Source organism: Myotis lucifugus, unplaced genomic scaffold, assembly GCF_000147115.1.
Source record: "Myotis lucifugus unplaced genomic scaffold, Myoluc2.0 scaffold_18, whole genome shotgun sequence".
Classification (NCBI taxonomy): domain Eukaryota; kingdom Metazoa; phylum Chordata; class Mammalia; order Chiroptera; family Vespertilionidae; genus Myotis; species Myotis lucifugus.
Genome location: NW_005871066.1, coordinates 7,465,625 through 7,483,972, shown reverse-complemented (window position 1 = coordinate 7,483,972; position 18,348 = coordinate 7,465,625). Strand labels below are relative to the sequence as shown.

The 18,348-nt window shown below is 37.1% G+C and overlaps 1 protein-coding gene across 1 annotated transcript in view; it reads right to left on the bottom strand.

The window, feature by feature from the left end:
* Positions 1–251: 251 nt before the first annotated feature.
* LOC102437251 (immunoglobulin lambda-1 light chain) overlaps positions 252–18,348 on the bottom strand; it is a 48,062-nt gene continuing 29,965 nt past the window's right edge. Inside the window, exons 4-7 of the mRNA XM_023751013.1 lie at positions 10,888–10,953; positions 6,717–7,040; positions 3,460–3,507; positions 252–813 (exon numbers count right to left, since the gene is read on the bottom strand). Coding sequence (XP_023606781.1) covers positions 671–813; positions 3,460–3,507; positions 6,717–7,040; positions 10,888–10,953 — 581 coding nt within the window. The 3' untranslated portion in view covers positions 252–670. The remainder of the gene's footprint in view (positions 814–3,459; positions 3,508–6,716; positions 7,041–10,887; positions 10,954–18,348) is intronic.

Sequence of the window (18,348 nt, the reverse complement as noted above, 5' to 3'; positions counted from 1 at the left end):
GGGCACCTTCATTTGGCACCGGATCCCCTAGGAACCAGTGCCCCAGAGAAAGCATCCGAACGACCGTCTCAGGGAACGAACTAGAAATGTCGTGTGGACCATCACGCCAGCACTGCATTTGATACCTCACTTGTCATGTCTTTCTTATCTTGGACTTCCGATTAGATTCATCAAATTAGAGTACATAGACAAGAGTAGACTTGTGATTTTAAAAAAATTTATTGTCTTATGAAAAACAAAATACAGAATTCAAGTAGCAAATATGGCATCTTCTGGGTGTGTAAAATGGAAAGTTCAGGGCAGTTATCTGGTGCAAAAGCACTAAGGAGTGTGACTAGAGGCTGCGTGCTGTCTGTTCTCAGAAGGAGTGATTATTAGGCTTGGCTAGAGGAGCTGATGGGGATTATGGGAAGATGGTGCTAAAGGGTACCCTTTGTCCCTGCCCCTGAGTCATGGCAGAATTTGTTCTTGTTACACAGTGGAATTTTCTTTTGGTCAGTGGTTTGAAAACCATTATGCAAAAATGACATAATAGAAAAATGCACATGTGAACTGAAATCATCCAAACCCAGAAAGAAAGTCCAGCTAGATCCTCAGCAGACAGGTTCAGAGGCAAAAGGAAAAAAAGAAAAAAAGGAAAAGAACATTGATCCTTTTGTGCCATCATCTGTTATGAACTCTTCCCATGGTCACAGACCGCTGTTCTCCGAACCAGACAGAAGGAAATGACGGCAAAGTAGACCAGGCTCTTGAGGAGGAGGAGGAGGTAGGTGTAGTAGGCAGAGGTATTGATGAGCTGCAGCTGAAGTATATCTAGGAGAAGTCAATTTATTAGTCTCACCTGTTGTTTTGAAAGGGTAGGAAATGTTAATGGGAGGGGTCACACTTATTTACTTCTTATGATTTTTATTAAAGTGACACCCTCACACCACCAACCCCCCAAATAAGCAAACATCTACCACCTCTACCAACAACAACAAGACAATGTAGAATCCAGCTTGCAGGCCAAGTCAACCAACAACCTCTGCTAAATTCACTTAGAGCGCTCCAAAATGTTAAAAACTAAGGTTGCATTTTTAATGAGTGAGTCCACTGAGAAGAAAATATTTGTGGTAAATAGCTTTTAGCGTCTCTTCACTCCCACCATATCTCTAATTAATAATAGCCAATATTCATTAACCACTAAGGAAACGCTAAACACTCTGAGAGCTTTGTATGCAAAGCATTAATCTGATATATTTTTACAACAACCTATGAGGTTGTTATTTTAATTCCTGCTTTAAAAAAAATTGGGGAGAGATAAGTAATTTGCCTGATGTCATGCATTTAATAAGTACCAGAAGATGGATTTCAATCCCAGCAACATGAATTTACAGATCACATTCTTAGTTACTCTGTAATTCTGCATCTCCAAGTACAATAAATAATACCCCAGATATCAAAGGGTTAAGCATGAGTATAAAGTTGAGTTGCTGATTTAGAAGTATCTGAGGCATTACATGTGCATGCAATATGATTCTTACCAAGGGTACAACCCATGAAAATTTGGTGGTGTTCACAACGGGGTGGGTGCGAGGTTTTAGTAGAGGGTATTATGTTAACTGGAAGAAAGTGGTTAATCCAAATTCTCTGCAACTTTAAGAGGTGATGGCTCACCTGTCTTTCCTGAATGTCTCTCACTGGGGCTATGATACTATAGGGTAATTGCACTTAATATCCTTTGAAGTTTTGCAAAAAATATATGATGTCAAGATATGATTGACGACAGTGATGGAGGGCCAGACTGCTACTCAATGAACCACAAGGTCACGTCCTTTCCTGTGCTAATTTCCCTTTGACATGCTTTATCTTCACAGCCTCAGCACTCCAGAATTATTAGCACTTGGTGTGGAAAGGGGCCTCAAGAGGTGATGTGCTCAGAACTCCTGCCCTTGGTCACAGAAGGTATTAGTTGAGGTCCAGAGCCCCCTTGATATTGGAAATGGAGGAGAGATCAGCAGGACTAGAGCTAGTGCTTCTAGTTGCTTTCTGTGTGCATTTGTAGGGAGAAAGGGCCAGAAACTAGTACATATTCTATGCCAGCTAACTGAGATACCTTACGCTAGACATTCCACATATGTGACCTTATCTCTTTAAGAACTGAGTTAGGTGTAAGTATTCCTGGTTGGCAGATGAGTAAAGTATTTCCCATAAAATGTTAGTACCCATATTCATGCAACTAATTATTAAAAGAGTTGGGGTGGAAGCCCAGTCTGTAGTACTCAGAAGCCCATGCACTGTCCCCAAACCCGCCCCAGCCATGCATCCATTGTCCTGGGCAGTGGTCGGCAAACTGCGGCTCGGCAAACCGTGGCTCACGAGCCACATGCGACTCTTTGGCCCCTTGAGTGTGGCTCTTCCACAAAATACCGGCTCTTCCACAAAATAACGACTTCTGCACATGGGCCACGAAGTTTCAATTGCACTGTACCACGCGCCCGCACGTGGTATTTTGTGGAAGACCAACACTCAAGGGGCCAAAGAGCCGCATGTGGCTCGCGAGCCCTGGTTTGCCGACCACGGTGACCTGGGGTCTTGGCTTTCGGCTTTCTAAATACCACATGATCTCACTCATTTGTGGAATATGGTGAACAACATAAACTGATGAACAAGGACTGATCCAGAGACAGAGAGGCATTGATTGGACTGTCGGGCCTTGGAGGGAAGGTAGGGGAGGGTGGGGGTAAGGGGGAAAGATCAACCAAAGGACTTATATGCAAGCATATGGGTCTAACCAATGGACACGGACAACGGGGGGGTGAGGGCATGAGCGGGGGAGGGGGGTAGGGGTAACGTGGGGATAAGGACACATATGTAATATCTTAACCAATAAAAAATATATATACAAAAAAATAAAGGAAGAATAGAGAACTGAGGAAGTTTATGAACTCTTGACTCAGGTGTCCTGGGCTGACAGCCCAGATCTAGCTGTGTGGCACAGTGTACGGGACTTAATTTTAGCTCACTCTCTCATCTGTAAAATGGTGGAAAATATAGTTACCACTTCACAGGAGTATTATGATAATTGAACAAGGAAATGCATTCAAAACACAATACTACGCCTTCTGTATAAGAACTGCTCAGTAAATATCAGTTCGTGTTATTAACTACTAGCAAGGACCAAAGATAAAAATCTAGAAGCATATTGATAGCATGTGTTCCCTAATCAATAGAAACAAAAGTCATGCAGATGAATAAAATCCAGTGTTGAAATAATTGTGAGCGTATCACCACACCCCACAGTCATCTAATACCAAAATATAGCATTTACTGTGTTAAGATAGCTAATAGGAAATGATGGGTTGGCTTACAATATCACTCAGTCTATTCTGCAAAATCCAGCCATTCTGATTTTTCTACCTTAAGCCAGGAAAGTTCAAAATTTAAGTTGATCAGAAGGGAGAAAATGCAAGAACTTACCACTTTTGTCTTCCAGATAAACTTCTCTTACATGATTAGTAGCAGCCTCTACAAGAAATGAGAGCACTATTAATGAATTGTTAGTAACCATTATTTGACTGTGTGTCTGAATAGACAGATATATAGATAATAGATAGATAGATAGATAGATAGATAGATAGATAGATAGATGATTGATAGATAGAATCTACCAACAGAGAAGAGAGAGCCATTAAAAATATGAGCCCCACAATTCCAGGAATAGTTGCCCAGACTCTATGTAATTCAGTAGACCTAATACATATACTGTGTTTCTGCATGTGAAGATGTTGAAGGTCATGAAGGGTACATTTTAACTTTTTAATCCTAACTGGATTAAAGTCTACCTGTTTTCCTCCTGCACTCATTGCTCCGAGCACAGTGCCTGCCGCAAAGTAACTGTTCAATAAATACTTGTTGAATGGGAAAAAAATGAACAGAAAAAGGAGCTGCTCTACAGTCTTCAGCACACACTGCTGACATGAACAGTTGCTACTCAAAGAAATTTGCTTAATTGAGGACCCACAACAGAATCTTACATGTTTGAAGGAGTCTGGTTTAGACATTGAAGCCATGTCTTTCCAAATCATGCATTTCCCCAATATCCCCAGCTCACCCACATAATTTTCTGCAGTTGTGTTTGTGGACATGACAACAATATTAATAAATGCTAATGTCTACGAAGTGATTATTACTGTGTGACGTTGTGTGGCACAGTGCATGTCAAATGCTTCACATGCATTATCTCATTTAATCCCCCAGTAACACTGGGTGAGTTGTATTTTGGAGGGCCCCATGTCACAGATGAGGAGTGGGGTTTAGAGAGTATTAGTGACTTGTTGAGAGGCACACCAGTGACTGGCAGAGCCAGCATCCAGAAGACTGTTGTGGGAGATTACATGGGAGAGAACATGTGGAAAGTACTCTGTAAAAATAATCCATAGAAATAGAAAATAATCTATAGAGAAACAGCATACTCCCACCATTGTAGACACTAGAACATCTCTTCCAGATGTCTTAGTGATGCTTAGCAAATGACCTTTTTACCTCAGGAGCTTGGCATTTCAGGGCAATTCTTTTCAGATAAACTAAGTCACACTTACAGTTATTTGAATATGTAAAACCTGAGGTGAGACTTGTGTTTATCTACAATGTTTTTTTGTAAGGCAAATATATATACAAAGACAAAATTTCTTAAAGAGAGCATTGACCGTTGGGTGGAGGAAAACAGTCGCAATGGTAGCTTTGGCTCATCCTTTTCTACTAGATATGTTCTTGTCCATACGGATGTGGTTCTGGTATGCAATTTCATGCACTCAACGAGGTCTTTTATTGCTGTGCTTTAAAAAAAATGGGTCTGAGGTACAGACTTTGTGGCAAATCGCAAGATTGAAAATGTTAGTATAATCACATTTAGATGTTAAAATGTCCCCCAAGGACTCACTTTACTGTGTCTTAAAAGTCTCTTTATTTTCCTTGCAGTGACTTTATTCATTAAGAGATAAATAAAAATCTCTTAGCACCATGCACTGATTGAGGTACAAACAATAAAGTAACAATTTTTCATCATGAAATCCGTGTGTGTATCCTAATTCTCTCTCCTAATCTGGCAGAAAACTTGGGCCAGGTTAGTTTTCTCTCTCTTCAAAATCACTTCATTGATTTGTGCTTCCATGTTATATTTTCAGAACAAAAAACGACAAGCAAAAAACTTCCGAGAAACAGCATTAGAAATTTGCCATAGAATGACATGAACAGAAACACCCTCGTTAGCTTTGTTGCCATGAGACATTTGTTTCAGAAATTAGACGCCAAGTAAAACACCTTGTAACCAAAACCTTCTCTTCTTTACGATAGTCAACCCTGGTCACTGGAAAAATCAAAACCTAATAGGACATTTAAGCCCAGTGATTGTATTAAACTTGTGCATTGCCTGTTTGCTTTCTTTCTGTTTCTTAGCCACAGAAATAGGAAAATTAGGGCTGTTTCGGCAATCTTACCCTAGATTTAGGAAAGGATACAAATACACATACATGAATAAATACATTCGTGTTATATTTTTGAGAGCAAGCATCTCACAGACATTATTTCAAACCTGACTTGGTCTCTGGGGAAACTCAGGTGTAAGATAAAGACTGGTACACAGCAAAGGTCTTAGCACGCCTGACGTCCTCATTTCCCACTGCTTAGAAAGGGCTTGTTAGCCACAGGGTAAAGATCCAACCGGTTCCTTCTTACGGGACCTTGGTCTGTTGTGTTAATACTCAGGACTTGAAGTTCTGAGTCCAGGGAGTTATGGGACCACGGCCGGGGCCAGGGCACATTCGGCCCTCTGCTCACACTGGCTAAATATGTACAGCATCTGCATCAAAGGCACTCCTTTGTGACATCATGCCTGAATCCCAGGTGACCCTGAATGTTTAGGGAAAGACTACGTTCTCTTCACTGTGTGCATCCTCCTGGGAACAGAGATTCGTCCTAGTGTATTCATCCATACCCTTCCAGGCCTGACACACGCTAGTACTGCACTACATGTTTGTTGAGCAGCAATACCAGTGGCAAGAAATATACTCATGTAGAATGGAAATATGTTTCTAGGCACTAGCCTCACCAAAATTTACCTGCAAAGGTACATAAAATACGAATCTGGAAAACCTAGGACCGTAATAACACTGAAGGTCTAAATTATTCTATTTTTCGGTGAACCTTGATCCAACTCCCTCAGAATGACACCATCAGTCGCCCAAGACTCATTGTTTATGGGTTATACTTCAAGTATAGCAAGACTCAGGCATGAGTGACTTTGCTTGCTGAGCAGAAAATTCCGGAAAGATGTATGATTATTCTTATTTCCTGACCAAGTAAGATAATCAAAAGTGGAATCTCTTTTTGAGCATTTCTTGTGTGCTAAATTGCTGGTGCTGTCATGTAGGTTGTTTCATCAACAACCCTAAAAAATCATGTGACTTTAACTTTGGATGATAAAACTGAGGCTGAGAAAAGTAAAATTTTTATTTCTTTATCTTTTTTATGTCCTAAAACCTATACTATTTTTAATTCTATGGGACAATAGCAGGACATTTATGCTACTATTAAATGTAGCAACATTTGAGGAAGATATATGTATATATAATTATAATTATTATTAGTACATGACAGACACATGGGGCATTCCCTTTGGGGGCAAAAAAGTGTTCTGGGAAGATTACACACACACACACACACACACACACACATACCTTTCTTTATTGCAGGAAAAAGAATCTCTTGATCCACTTTATTATGCTCATGTTTGACGATACATTTGTGTTCTTTATTCATTGACTCTTCACTCACGGTCAGCCAGCTGAATTTCATGTATGTGTCATCAGTCTTCATGGTATTTCCCTGCTGAGATTCCAGAATTGTATCGCCATTTTTTTCCTTCCAGTACACCTTGATAACATCAGGGAAAAATTTCTCAAGAAGACAAATATGTGTTCCAGCCTTATGAAGGCTTACTTCAGCAGCTGAAGGATGAAAAATGGTGGGCTTGGGATAGTACCCTGGACCATAGCTTTTATCTGTGGGGAAAATGGAACAGCAATTCAGAATTAGAGACACACAAGCATTGTGTGGTTTGGAACAACCTAGCACACGGTAAAAGGAAGGAAAGCTGCCATTGAGTCAGTGCTTATCATGGCCTTTCATCCACAATATAGCGTGTGCTACTTATTATTGTTCTTCTTTTCAGATGTGAAAAGAAGTTTCATAACTCGCCCAACGTCACAGCTATTAACTGGCACAGCCTGAATGAAAACTTGGCCCTTGTTCCTTCTCCATGTGCTAAAATGGGGGATGACCTTTAACCGCTCCAGCATTTGTGAACTTATTCAGTTTTAATCTCCCTCATGCTATCATAGGCGGAGGATGGATGGCGGGGATAGGGGGGTAGGAGAAGAGATAATCTCTCTTCAGATGAGAATCCTTAGTGGCTTCTACAGTGCAAATAAACAACAACCAAAATAGACACAGACAACACTATGGTGACTGCCCGAGGGCAAGGGGGTAGGGGAGGTAGAAGAAGGTACAGGGAGGATAAATGGTGATGGAAGGGGACTTGCCTGGGTGGTGAATGCACGATGTAATATATATACAGACGATGTGTTATAGAATTGTACACTTGAAACCTGTATAATTTTATTAACCAATGTCACCCCAATAAGTTCAATAAAAATTAAAAATATAAAAAATAAAAAATAAGGTGCTTTCCTATCCCATGCTATGACTTTTGTAATTTAAGCTCTTTTTGGCCACACAGTCTCCTGTTCTGTAACTCTGTGGGAAGTCACTCTCTATTAACTGATTCTGAAATATACCAAATTATCTTATTTTCATAAAAATAAATGCCAGGAGGAAGTTTTTCTTTTCTTTCTAAAAAATATACAGTCACTTGTTTTAATGGGAATCTACCACCAGATGTACTTCCTTTATCCAGTTATTCTTTTACCTTCCAATATGGACCTCACGCCCAGTTCTGAAGTAATAGAGTTCTCCTAATAGGTTTCACATCTGAACCGCTCCAGATTTTTTAGGGCAGTATTGAAAACTGCACCTCCAAATTGTTTATGATGCCTTGAATTTAGAAGCAAAATAGCAATAATTCCAAAATTTCTATTAAAATTTTCATTGATTATTTTCAGAAACACTTATCTTAATCTAGCGAGTAAATGCCCTTAACAGAATTTCATTTCGCCATTGAAAAGATTCACCAAAAGCACATTTTATTTTGGAATTTCATTTGAAGTCTAAACATGACTATTATACCATATTTTAAATACACCATATTTTGACTCTGAGTGTCTCCTATGATATTTGTATTTACCCTATAAGGCTGCTGAGCTATTTTAGAGCTCCATCATTTTCTTTGTTTGCATCTACTGAATAAAATTTATATACAAGTGGGATAATGTTAAAAGCGATGGTTCTAGAGTTTCTTGCAGATATAATGTCAGAATATATAACAAGACATCATATATTTACAAAGGCATGATGGAATGTTATAGATTACATATTTATTATTAATCTAATGATTGAAATATTATAAACGTTAAACCCCTTTCCAATTTTATTTCTGATTAAAACACAAATTCCTTACTGTATTCTCTTTGGGTTAGCTTGCCGTTAGTTTAATAAGTCAATGGGCAATTTTTTAAGAAAAATTAATTGGATTTCTCATTTGAGAAGAAAAGGAAAAATAATTCTTAAGACTTTCTAACTGTGAAGCAAAGCTCCCGATTTTTATACTAAATCAGTAAGCAAACAATGTTTGTTTTTAAAATCATGTTGTAAACATAACTAAGTCATAATGTGCTAATAATTATTTTAATTTATACATCTTACTTTTAGTGCAATAATATTTTATTGATTATAATAGTAAGACATTCTATATTTCTCCAACCGTATATTTTATTTTTAACTTAAAAACCATCCTATATAAAATAATATTAATTTTTCATTTTTACATTATATTTACATAATTTTAATCTCTAGTCAATATATTAAAGAATCTAATTTTCATCTTAGGAAATTTTTCTTCATAGTAATACTTCTGATTCATTATATTAAAGAAATTGAAAATCAAATGATAAACTTGAAATGCTTTTGTGTGGAAACACACTATTTTTATTGTCTGTCCCCTTCCTTAGCTAGATTCTTTGCATCATTCTTTTCAAGATAAAATGAATCTTGAACTTCCATATCTTTCTTAATGTAATAGTTAACTATTATATAGTGTACTTGATTATATATGGTTAGTACGTATATATTGGATAATTGTATTACATGTTTTTTCTTTAAACATTCTTTGTAAAACTTAAGTTTTTTATGGTCAAAATCTTGTTCATGATTTATATAAAAGAAATCAGTTCAAAAAAGGCCACCCCCCAAAAAACAACAACAACAACAAGATTTATCTAGCTGAAGTAACATTTTTAAAAAATGAGAGTTCACTTATATTACTTTATCAGCAATAATAGAAACAAAAATGCTAAAGATCACCCAGAAAAATCTGTAATAATAAAAGCGTAATATACTAATTAGACTGGATGACATTCTGGATGAAGCCGAGGCTGCAAGGGAAGCCCAGGTCCCTGGTCCAGAGGGAAGCCGGTGCCGGCAGCCGGGGGAAGGAACGCCTACTCTTGCACGAATTTCGTGCATCGGGCCTCTAGTAAATAAATAAATAAGCCTTCCAATACAGTTATGTGGTTATAATCAAATAATATGTCTGAGTTAAATTGCCCGAGTTGTTTATATTTATTAAGATGCAGCCATACTATGTAAATTTACCAAATTCTATGTAAATGTCAACTATATTTTCAATTAAAAGTATGATATTTCAAACCTACATTGATATTAACTGTTCTCTATTTTTTCTTGTCATTTTTATTTTATCAAATACATAGTTATAGCTATTTTATGGTTATATCTGAATTCCAAACTTATGAAGTTCTAACTATATTTAATTGACTTTACATATTGACCATTTTCTGTATGCATTTAAACTCTTGATAAATATGAAGCTGAAACTTATTGGCTATAAATTTTAGGTCCAATAAATGTTGGTATTAGAAATAATATCAATTAAGATAAAGGGTTAAGATTTAAAGCACATAGGCCAATAATAAAAATTAAAAACAAACACATGTTAATCTCATTTTTCTTGCCAAGTGATGGTAAAAAGAATACCTCCAAATTAATTTTTTTATAAGTAGTTAGAAACACAGCTTAATTCTCTGAGGAATTTATGCTCTGTCAATATTACTGCTGCAAACAACTCTTAATACTGGATACAATTTTCCTTTACATTTGAACTGGGAGACCCCTATTAAGCACCTATTATATGTTAGACAATGTGCAAGTACTTCATTCACACCATCTCAATCGATTCTCATACAAATCCTCTATACATACTTATCCCACTTTATGAGTTAAAAAACTGAGGCCAGAGTAATTGCCCAAGTTCATGTACGCAGTAAGTGATGGAGCCGGAGCTCCATGGCATCCTGACCCCAAAGCCCAGGCTCTTCCACAACACCCTTCCACCATCAGACAAGGAAATGTGTCCACTCACAAAACTGACCTATCATAATAAACTTTATCCTGGGGCCAAGCACTTCCATGATAATTGCATACATTGTGCATGAGTCTTTTGTGCAAGTCCACATGTACACCAAAGCCAAGTCTTGTTACGATATTTGCACAATGTTGTCTATGCGTGCCTTTGAGGATTTGTTTTACCATCTCTCCTAAGATTTCTGCATCTAATCCCCATCACGTTCCTGTTCTTTCTAAATAGTCTTAGTGTCATTCCAATTTCATTGTTTCTTGCCTCCCTCCATTACCTTGAACAGTTGCATTGATACCTACCTGTGACGATAAGCTTTGTTCCTTCCCCGAAGAGTTTTCTATCATAATTCCACAGTGATTCAACCACTATCAAAAACTTCAGACTAATTTAGCTTCTCTGAGTTTTTCAAACACTAGTGGAACTAGGACGGCCTGCAACTCAAGAGATCAGTGTTCTGGTCCCGGTTCATTTTGCTCATACAAGGTCTGTGTCTGAGCAAACAAAGTCAGTTCAAGTTTTTGATGCTTTATTGATCTGAAAACAATGATGCTAGTGCCAATCAGCTTGATATCACTGCTAGTGTCAAAGTGAGACCAAAATGAAACAAGATTTGAAAAGCAATTGATTTAAAATGCCATGGAAATAAGCAATTATAATAATTATTAGCCATTTGATTGTGATGACTTTGTGCTCCAACCTGACTTTTGAATCTCATGGGACCAAACCTTGGCCCTACTAATAGGAATTCAGCACTTTGAGGTGGAAGTTAAATCCCTGGCAATGCATCCCACTTTGCTCTACTATGTCTGGAATTCTCAAAACCATCATCATCAAAAGTGTGCCTTACACACGATTAATTAACGAACTAATTTGTCTAGTCTTATCTGCATTTTCAGTGTTAAGAAAAATCAAAGGGAACATTAGCTAAAGCCTAATAATATGAGGTCAGTATGGGAGCTGCTTCACTTGTGTTGCTCAAAACAAATGGCAGGATGTCTGTCCTCAAAGTCTCCTATGGTCACGTTAGATCACTGGAAGGCCACCTGCCTGACCGTATCTGCTGAGGGTCACATCTGTGAATAACAGCAACTGCTCTAATGCCCGTGGCATTGAGGCGGTGGTAGTGTCAAAGGGGTGTGTTTAAAGACCATTTCTTCCATTTTATGAAATGAATGTCCGAGACAATATTCACTTTTACTTCACTTTCCTCCTAAGGGACTCATGCATTGAAATCATTTCCTAATGTTATAGTGGGAAACACATACCATGTTTGAAAATTTGAAGTGCTTCATTTGATTAATTAGCAAACTATGTACTCTATTACAGTTTTTTCTTTTTTTTAAAAAAATCACTTTTTAAAAATTGAGATATAACTGACATACCTCTCCTACCTTTGAGTATAAAATTTTACCCAGTGCTCTTGCTGGGTAATTACAGGCCATTTTCTTCGGCTTTCTTTGATGATTTTGATCTTCTATTTTTATTTCCTGGTCTGACTGTAACTTTGGTTTCAGTTTTTTCAAATAGATTTTGGAAATAGGCAGTTTAAGTAACTGACAAGTAGTTTGTGCATGATAGCTGGTTTCTTTTTCTGCCCGTGAGGTTGATAGTTTAATCTCTAACTCAGAGATGACATGAGAGATGAAAGAATATGTTTGTAAATTGTAGCTCTGTGATATAGTTGCAAAACATGTGGAATTCAAACAGACCAAAAGTGCCAGAACATAAGGTGAAGTTTTCTTTCCCAAAACTCCCTCAAAAAGAGGGTTCGCTTTGTATTCCAGTCCTTGTGAAACCTATCAGATTAAAACATAATCTCCCAATCCTCTGCTTTGATCAAAAATACTATTTAGATAAGATATCAAACTGAAATAAGTTAATTTTTAAAAATTCAAAATACTAGTTTTAGAGCTATCTCTGGTTATAGACAACAGGGATTTGGTAAATATTACTAGAGACTAAAGACTCTGTAGTTTATGCTTACATTGATAGATTAACAGAATAAATGAAAAAGTGCTTTTCTTTCATTTCATAAATGGTAATTGTCTTTTCAGATTAAATTTCCAGTGACATCATACATCATACATCATATAGACATCCCAAAAAAGACACTCAGTAACTTAGAAAGTTGCTCTAAAATAAAGTAGATGGTTTAGAATCTAAACTTTAGATGCATAAGAAGCGTCTGAATAAAATTTTTAATGAAATGTAAGGGAAAAAAATCACCTGATATTTATATTGATATAAATATGTATTGATATTTCACACCTGATATTTAGTTGTTTTGATATAATTTTTAACTTTGTAGCTATAGTCTAATTAAGACACTAAGTATTATAAGTGGATATTTGACTTTTCTCTATATGACTATAAATTTATACATGCAAGTAGCAAGCCCCTCCCCCTCTCTTACCTCTAGACATTTCTACTGGAAAATGAGAAATCACCTTATATTTAGGTTAATAGTATTTGAGATAATGGTTATTATATTCTAATCATTTTTTCAAGCAGGTAACAATTAGAAATTCACAGTATTTTCAAATACTGACCATTTAAAAAAAATTATCTATAGACTAGATAACACACTTATCTGTACTCCTGATTTTATGATGAGCTCTAACGGGTGGAAATCTGAATTCTGGAGAATTCACATTTTTATCACTGACCATGTGGTAGGTTATTTCCATATTTAATTTCATTTAATTCTCACAACAGCCAATTGAAATGCATATATAGAATGAATAGATGGAAATATATAAAAATAGTAATTGATGTTTCAACATTAAATTTTATTTCATTTTAAAATTTTTTATAATTTTGAAAATTTAAATTATAGTTGACATACAATATTATATTAGCTTCAACTATAAACATAGGGATTAGACATGTATATAACTTTATAAAGTAATCTCCCTGATAAATGTAATAATCACCTGACAACATGCATTGTTATTACAGTATTACTAGCTATATTCCTATGCTTACTGTACATCCCCCTGAAAACCTGTAGATAACTTTTATTAAAAATTTATGTGAGCCAAACAGAGGATACACCTGGGAGCAAGATCTCAGCAAACTGAGAAAAATGCTTTCTTTTTATTCCTTATTTTATTGTATTTTCCATAGTAGTATATACTATGATTATAAATTTAATAAAGTAATAACCACTGAATCAAAATTTATTTGTTAAAGGATATTTATATAGAAAGTGATAGACCCAGAATCAAAGTCTATAATTTCCCCTGCCCCACACTCTCCTAAAAAGCACTTTTCAGAAGTCTCATGAATTATATGTGTCGCCATTATTTAATTTATTGCTATAATTTACATTGAGTATGGAGTCATTCGGAAAAAAAGAGGACCAGAAAGTTGATTTTTCAATTTATGAATTCATTTGTTCATCTGATCACAACCACTAAGAAAACCAAAATATATAATTTATTTATTTTTTCAATGCTTTATCAACTTTGCAAAAATTCTTTCAAAACCTTCATTTGAATGGATCTGGCAGGCTAGAACATCCTTGGGAAATGCATTCAGGCAGTGTTTCATTTGTGAGGCTACTGATGAATGAACAAATTTATTGGACTGAATTTAGAAAAAGCAAATCCAGTTTATGGCCTTCTTGCATACGATCACACAATCAAATATTTTGATATTAATCATCCTCTGGCCAAATGACAAACGTAGCATTTTTTTCCTTTAGTTATTTTTGGTTTCAAATAAATAGATGATATAAACTTCTTTAAAAATCTTTCAACATAAAAATACCAAGTGGACCTAACATCTCCACCCCTTAGGGACCCTCACTAGTTAACTCCTTATTACTGTCCTCCATGCTAGGTCAGGAGACAATTGCCTCCAAACACCTGGATGAAGTCATTAAGCTCTCTGGAGATCGCCATGGTATGCGACCAAACGCGGACTGCATCCAACAGTTCTGAGCCCGCACCAGCACCTGCACTACCTGCTATTTGTTGCTGAAAGACTGTGCCTTTGGACTTATTACACTTACAGTTCCAGGGCACTGGCCATACTTTCTGTGCTGCTTATCAGAGGATCCTGTTCGGCTTGGCATTGCTGTAGCTGTCCCATCATGAGTGGAAAGGCGGCTCTGAATTATGCAATTTAGTGCAACTGCTTTAGTTCTTTTACTGGCTACACTATTTCTAGGAAACTTGATGCCAATACAGAAAGAAAATTGAGGGGAATGGTGTCAAAATGACTTGTCATTTTATAGAAAGAATCATATTTTAAGTATTTAATTAATGCCTATTCAATATGACTTACTTGATCTTTCTGGAGGGAGAGAGGGGTGCCGTGATTAGAAGCAGAAGCATCGTTTTCAAGCAAGAATAGTAATATAAATTATGAGCTATTGCTAATAAGTAGTCAATTAAAGAGTCCATTTAAAAGGTCAGACTACAGAAGAGTAAATATTCAGACTACAAAACATCACTTAATGGTTCCAATATCACATAATGGTCCAGACCATGCCCTTTGGAATAGACAAATCTCTATTGGACTCTAAACTTTGCCATAGTAACTAGCCAGATGACTTGAGGCAAATAACTGAACTACCCTAAGCCTCAGTTTCCGTATCTATGAAATGGGAATAAGAGGATCTCCAGTCCAGGATTACTGAGGAATGAGATAAGGCACGGAAACTATTAGCATGGTGTCTGGCCCTCAATAAAAATATTAGCTGATATCATTCTCTTTAATGGGATGGCCTGATCCATGTTATCAAATTCTTCCACTGAACAAAATGCATGTATTTTATAAGTGATAACTCTTACATAAATGATGGAAGCAACTCATGAACCCAAGACCATCTTCCTCTATGATAGCCACAGACCAAAGAACAGGCAGCCCAATCAAGCCGGAATCTAGAACTTATCTACTAGACTGGGAGCTTTGTGAGTGTTGAAACGATGTCTTTTTCATTGTTTTATCTCCAGCATTCAGCACAGAAACTCTCTTCTATAAATGTTCGTTGAGACAATGAACGAACAAATGAGGGTGTAAAACCGTGCAAACTTTTTTCATAGACTTTGGAGCTGCAATGACATACTGAGCTTATAATTCATTAAACTGGTCCGTCTCTAGGCAATATAATAAGACTCGTGGTAGCATAAATTGTGATGTTCTCCACTCATTCACTGTAAGAATTAAGTTTTTGCACTGTGGTTAGGCATAAAAACCCATTGGTTTATCAGATTATTTAGAGAACGGTACAATATGTTTCATCTCAACATAGAGAAGAGATAATAAAAGTGTCTCTCAATAAAAAAACAAAACAACCTTCTACAAGAAAAGTATCTTAAACCAATAATTTATACCAATAGTTTACAGACATAGTACTCAAAATATTTTAATTTCTAGCCTCAGTCTACCCTTTTTTGTGTATGTGTTTTCTAAGAATAGAATTTCAATCTGCTTACAGGCAGGGAAGTAATAAACTATTTACGAAGTAGTTCTGTTCTCATAGACAGTGACCAGTAGCGGCAAAATTGCTGTTCATGTGCTGAGGCTAAGAATGAGGCAGTCAGATTGAGATGATCCTAAATTGTTTTATCTAAGCAGCATCTACCAGTTTTTCAGAAATAGAGAAAAGTTACTTACCACCGGGAATGACTATGAGTTGAGTCCCTTCAGCAAATATCTTGATCCACCCTGAGCTAACACACTGGTTACAGCTCCTACAAAAATCTCGCCAAACTCTTAAGCTTCATGATGTGACCAGCATTGAAAAAGCGATTTGATCTTTAAGGGTTCCTTTGGAAGTCCTTAAATACTAGCATAGGTTTTGTGGCATCTGTAAGTTTCCTCAGTTGAATTGAGCCAGATGTCTATTTTCCATCAAGGCACTAATCACTAAAAAGGACTGATAGTAAATGAAAGAATAAGAGCAGAAAAAGGAGAGATCAAGTTCACCTGGTCGGCCAACTACTTTTCTAAATTACCAGGAAACCTGTACAGAGAATTCAAGGGTTCTTATTTCCAGGTGTTCAATCGTGTGGAGCTGCTCAGAGGTTACATCAAAGGAAGGCCGTTCCTTCTGCTCTCACAGGCACCAGGGCTGCCCCTTCAGCAGTTGCGAATGTGTCTCTGGGAGGAGGAAAGGCTTCAGTCACTGAAAAGGCAAATCCACCAACACCAGTACACTTGAGAAATGTGAACAAAATTCTCCATTTTTAATAAAGCCACTTTTATTGTTTGACAGTGTGATTCTTCACCAGGCAATGGAGAGTAAGAAATTAATTTCTGTGATGACGTTACTTTTCCTGGAGTAAAAGAATAAATTTATAGAATTCTAGCTCCTATGAAATAGGTTTCTTATTTTTTTTTTTTTTTTAATATATTTTTTTATTGATTAAGATATTACATATGTGTCCTTATACCCACGTTACCCCCTACCCCCCCCCCCTGCTCATGCCCCCACCCCCCGCTGTCCGTGTCCATTGGCTAGACCTACATGCTTGCATGTAAGTCCTTTGGTTGATCTTTCCCCCTTACCCCCACCCTCCCCTACCTTCCCTCCAAGGCCCGACAGTCCAATCAATGCCTCTCCATCTCTGGATCAGTCCTTGTTCATCAGTTTATGATGTTCATTATATTCCACAAATGAGTGAGATCATGTGGTATTTATCCTTCTCTGACTGGCTTATTTCACTTAGCCTAATGCTCTCTAGTTCCATCCATGGTGTGGCAAATGGTAAGAGTTCCTTTTTCTTCTTCCTCTTCTTAAAGAATACCTTTCAGCATTTCATATAATGCTGGTTTGGTGGTGATGAACTCCTTTAGCTTTTTCTTATCTGTGAAGCTCTTTATCTGACCTTCAATTCTGAATGATAGCTTTGCTGGATAAAGTAATCTTGGTTGTAGGTTCTTGCTATTCATCACTTTGAATATTTCTTGCCACTGTCTTCTGGCCTGCATGGTTTCTGTTGAGAAATCAGCTGACAGTCGTATGGGTACTCCCTTGTAGGTAACTGACTTTTTTTCTCTTGCTGCATTTAAGATTCTCTCTTTGTCTTTTGCTCTTGGCATTTTAATTATGATGTGTCTTGGTGTGGTCCTCTTTGGATTCCTTTTGTTTGGGGTTCTCTGCGCTTCCTGGACTTGGAAGTCTATTTCTTTCACCAGGTAGGGGAAGTTTTCTGTCATTATTTCTTCAAATAGGTTTTCAATATCTTGCCCTCTCTCATCTTCTGGTACCCCTATAATTCTGATGTTGGTACGCTTGAAGTTGTCCCAGAGGCTCCTTACACTATCTTCGTATTTTTGGATTCTTTTTTCATTTTGCTTTTCTGGTTGGGTGTTTTTTGCTTCTTCGTATTTCAAATCTTTGACTTGATTCTTGCGATCCTCTGGTCTGCTGTTGGGAGTCTGTATAATATTCTTTATTTCAGTCAGTGTATGCTTAATTTCTAGTTGGTCCTTTATCACAACATCGAGGGTCTCATTAGATTTATTGAGGATCTCACTACATTTATCGAGGATCTCACTACTTTTATCGGCGGTTTCCATAAAATTCTTGAAAAATCTTAGAACCGTGGTTTTGAACTCTATATCCAGTCGTTTGCTTTCCTCCATTTCTGTCATTTGTGACCTGTTTCTTTGTCTTCGCATTTTGTCTGCTTCCCTGTGTTGGTAGAGTGGTTTTGTGTGCTAGGTGTCCTACAGGGCCCAGTGGCTCAGCCTCCCCAGTTACCTGAGGTGGACACTCTTGGTGCACCCCTTGTGGGCTTTGTGCA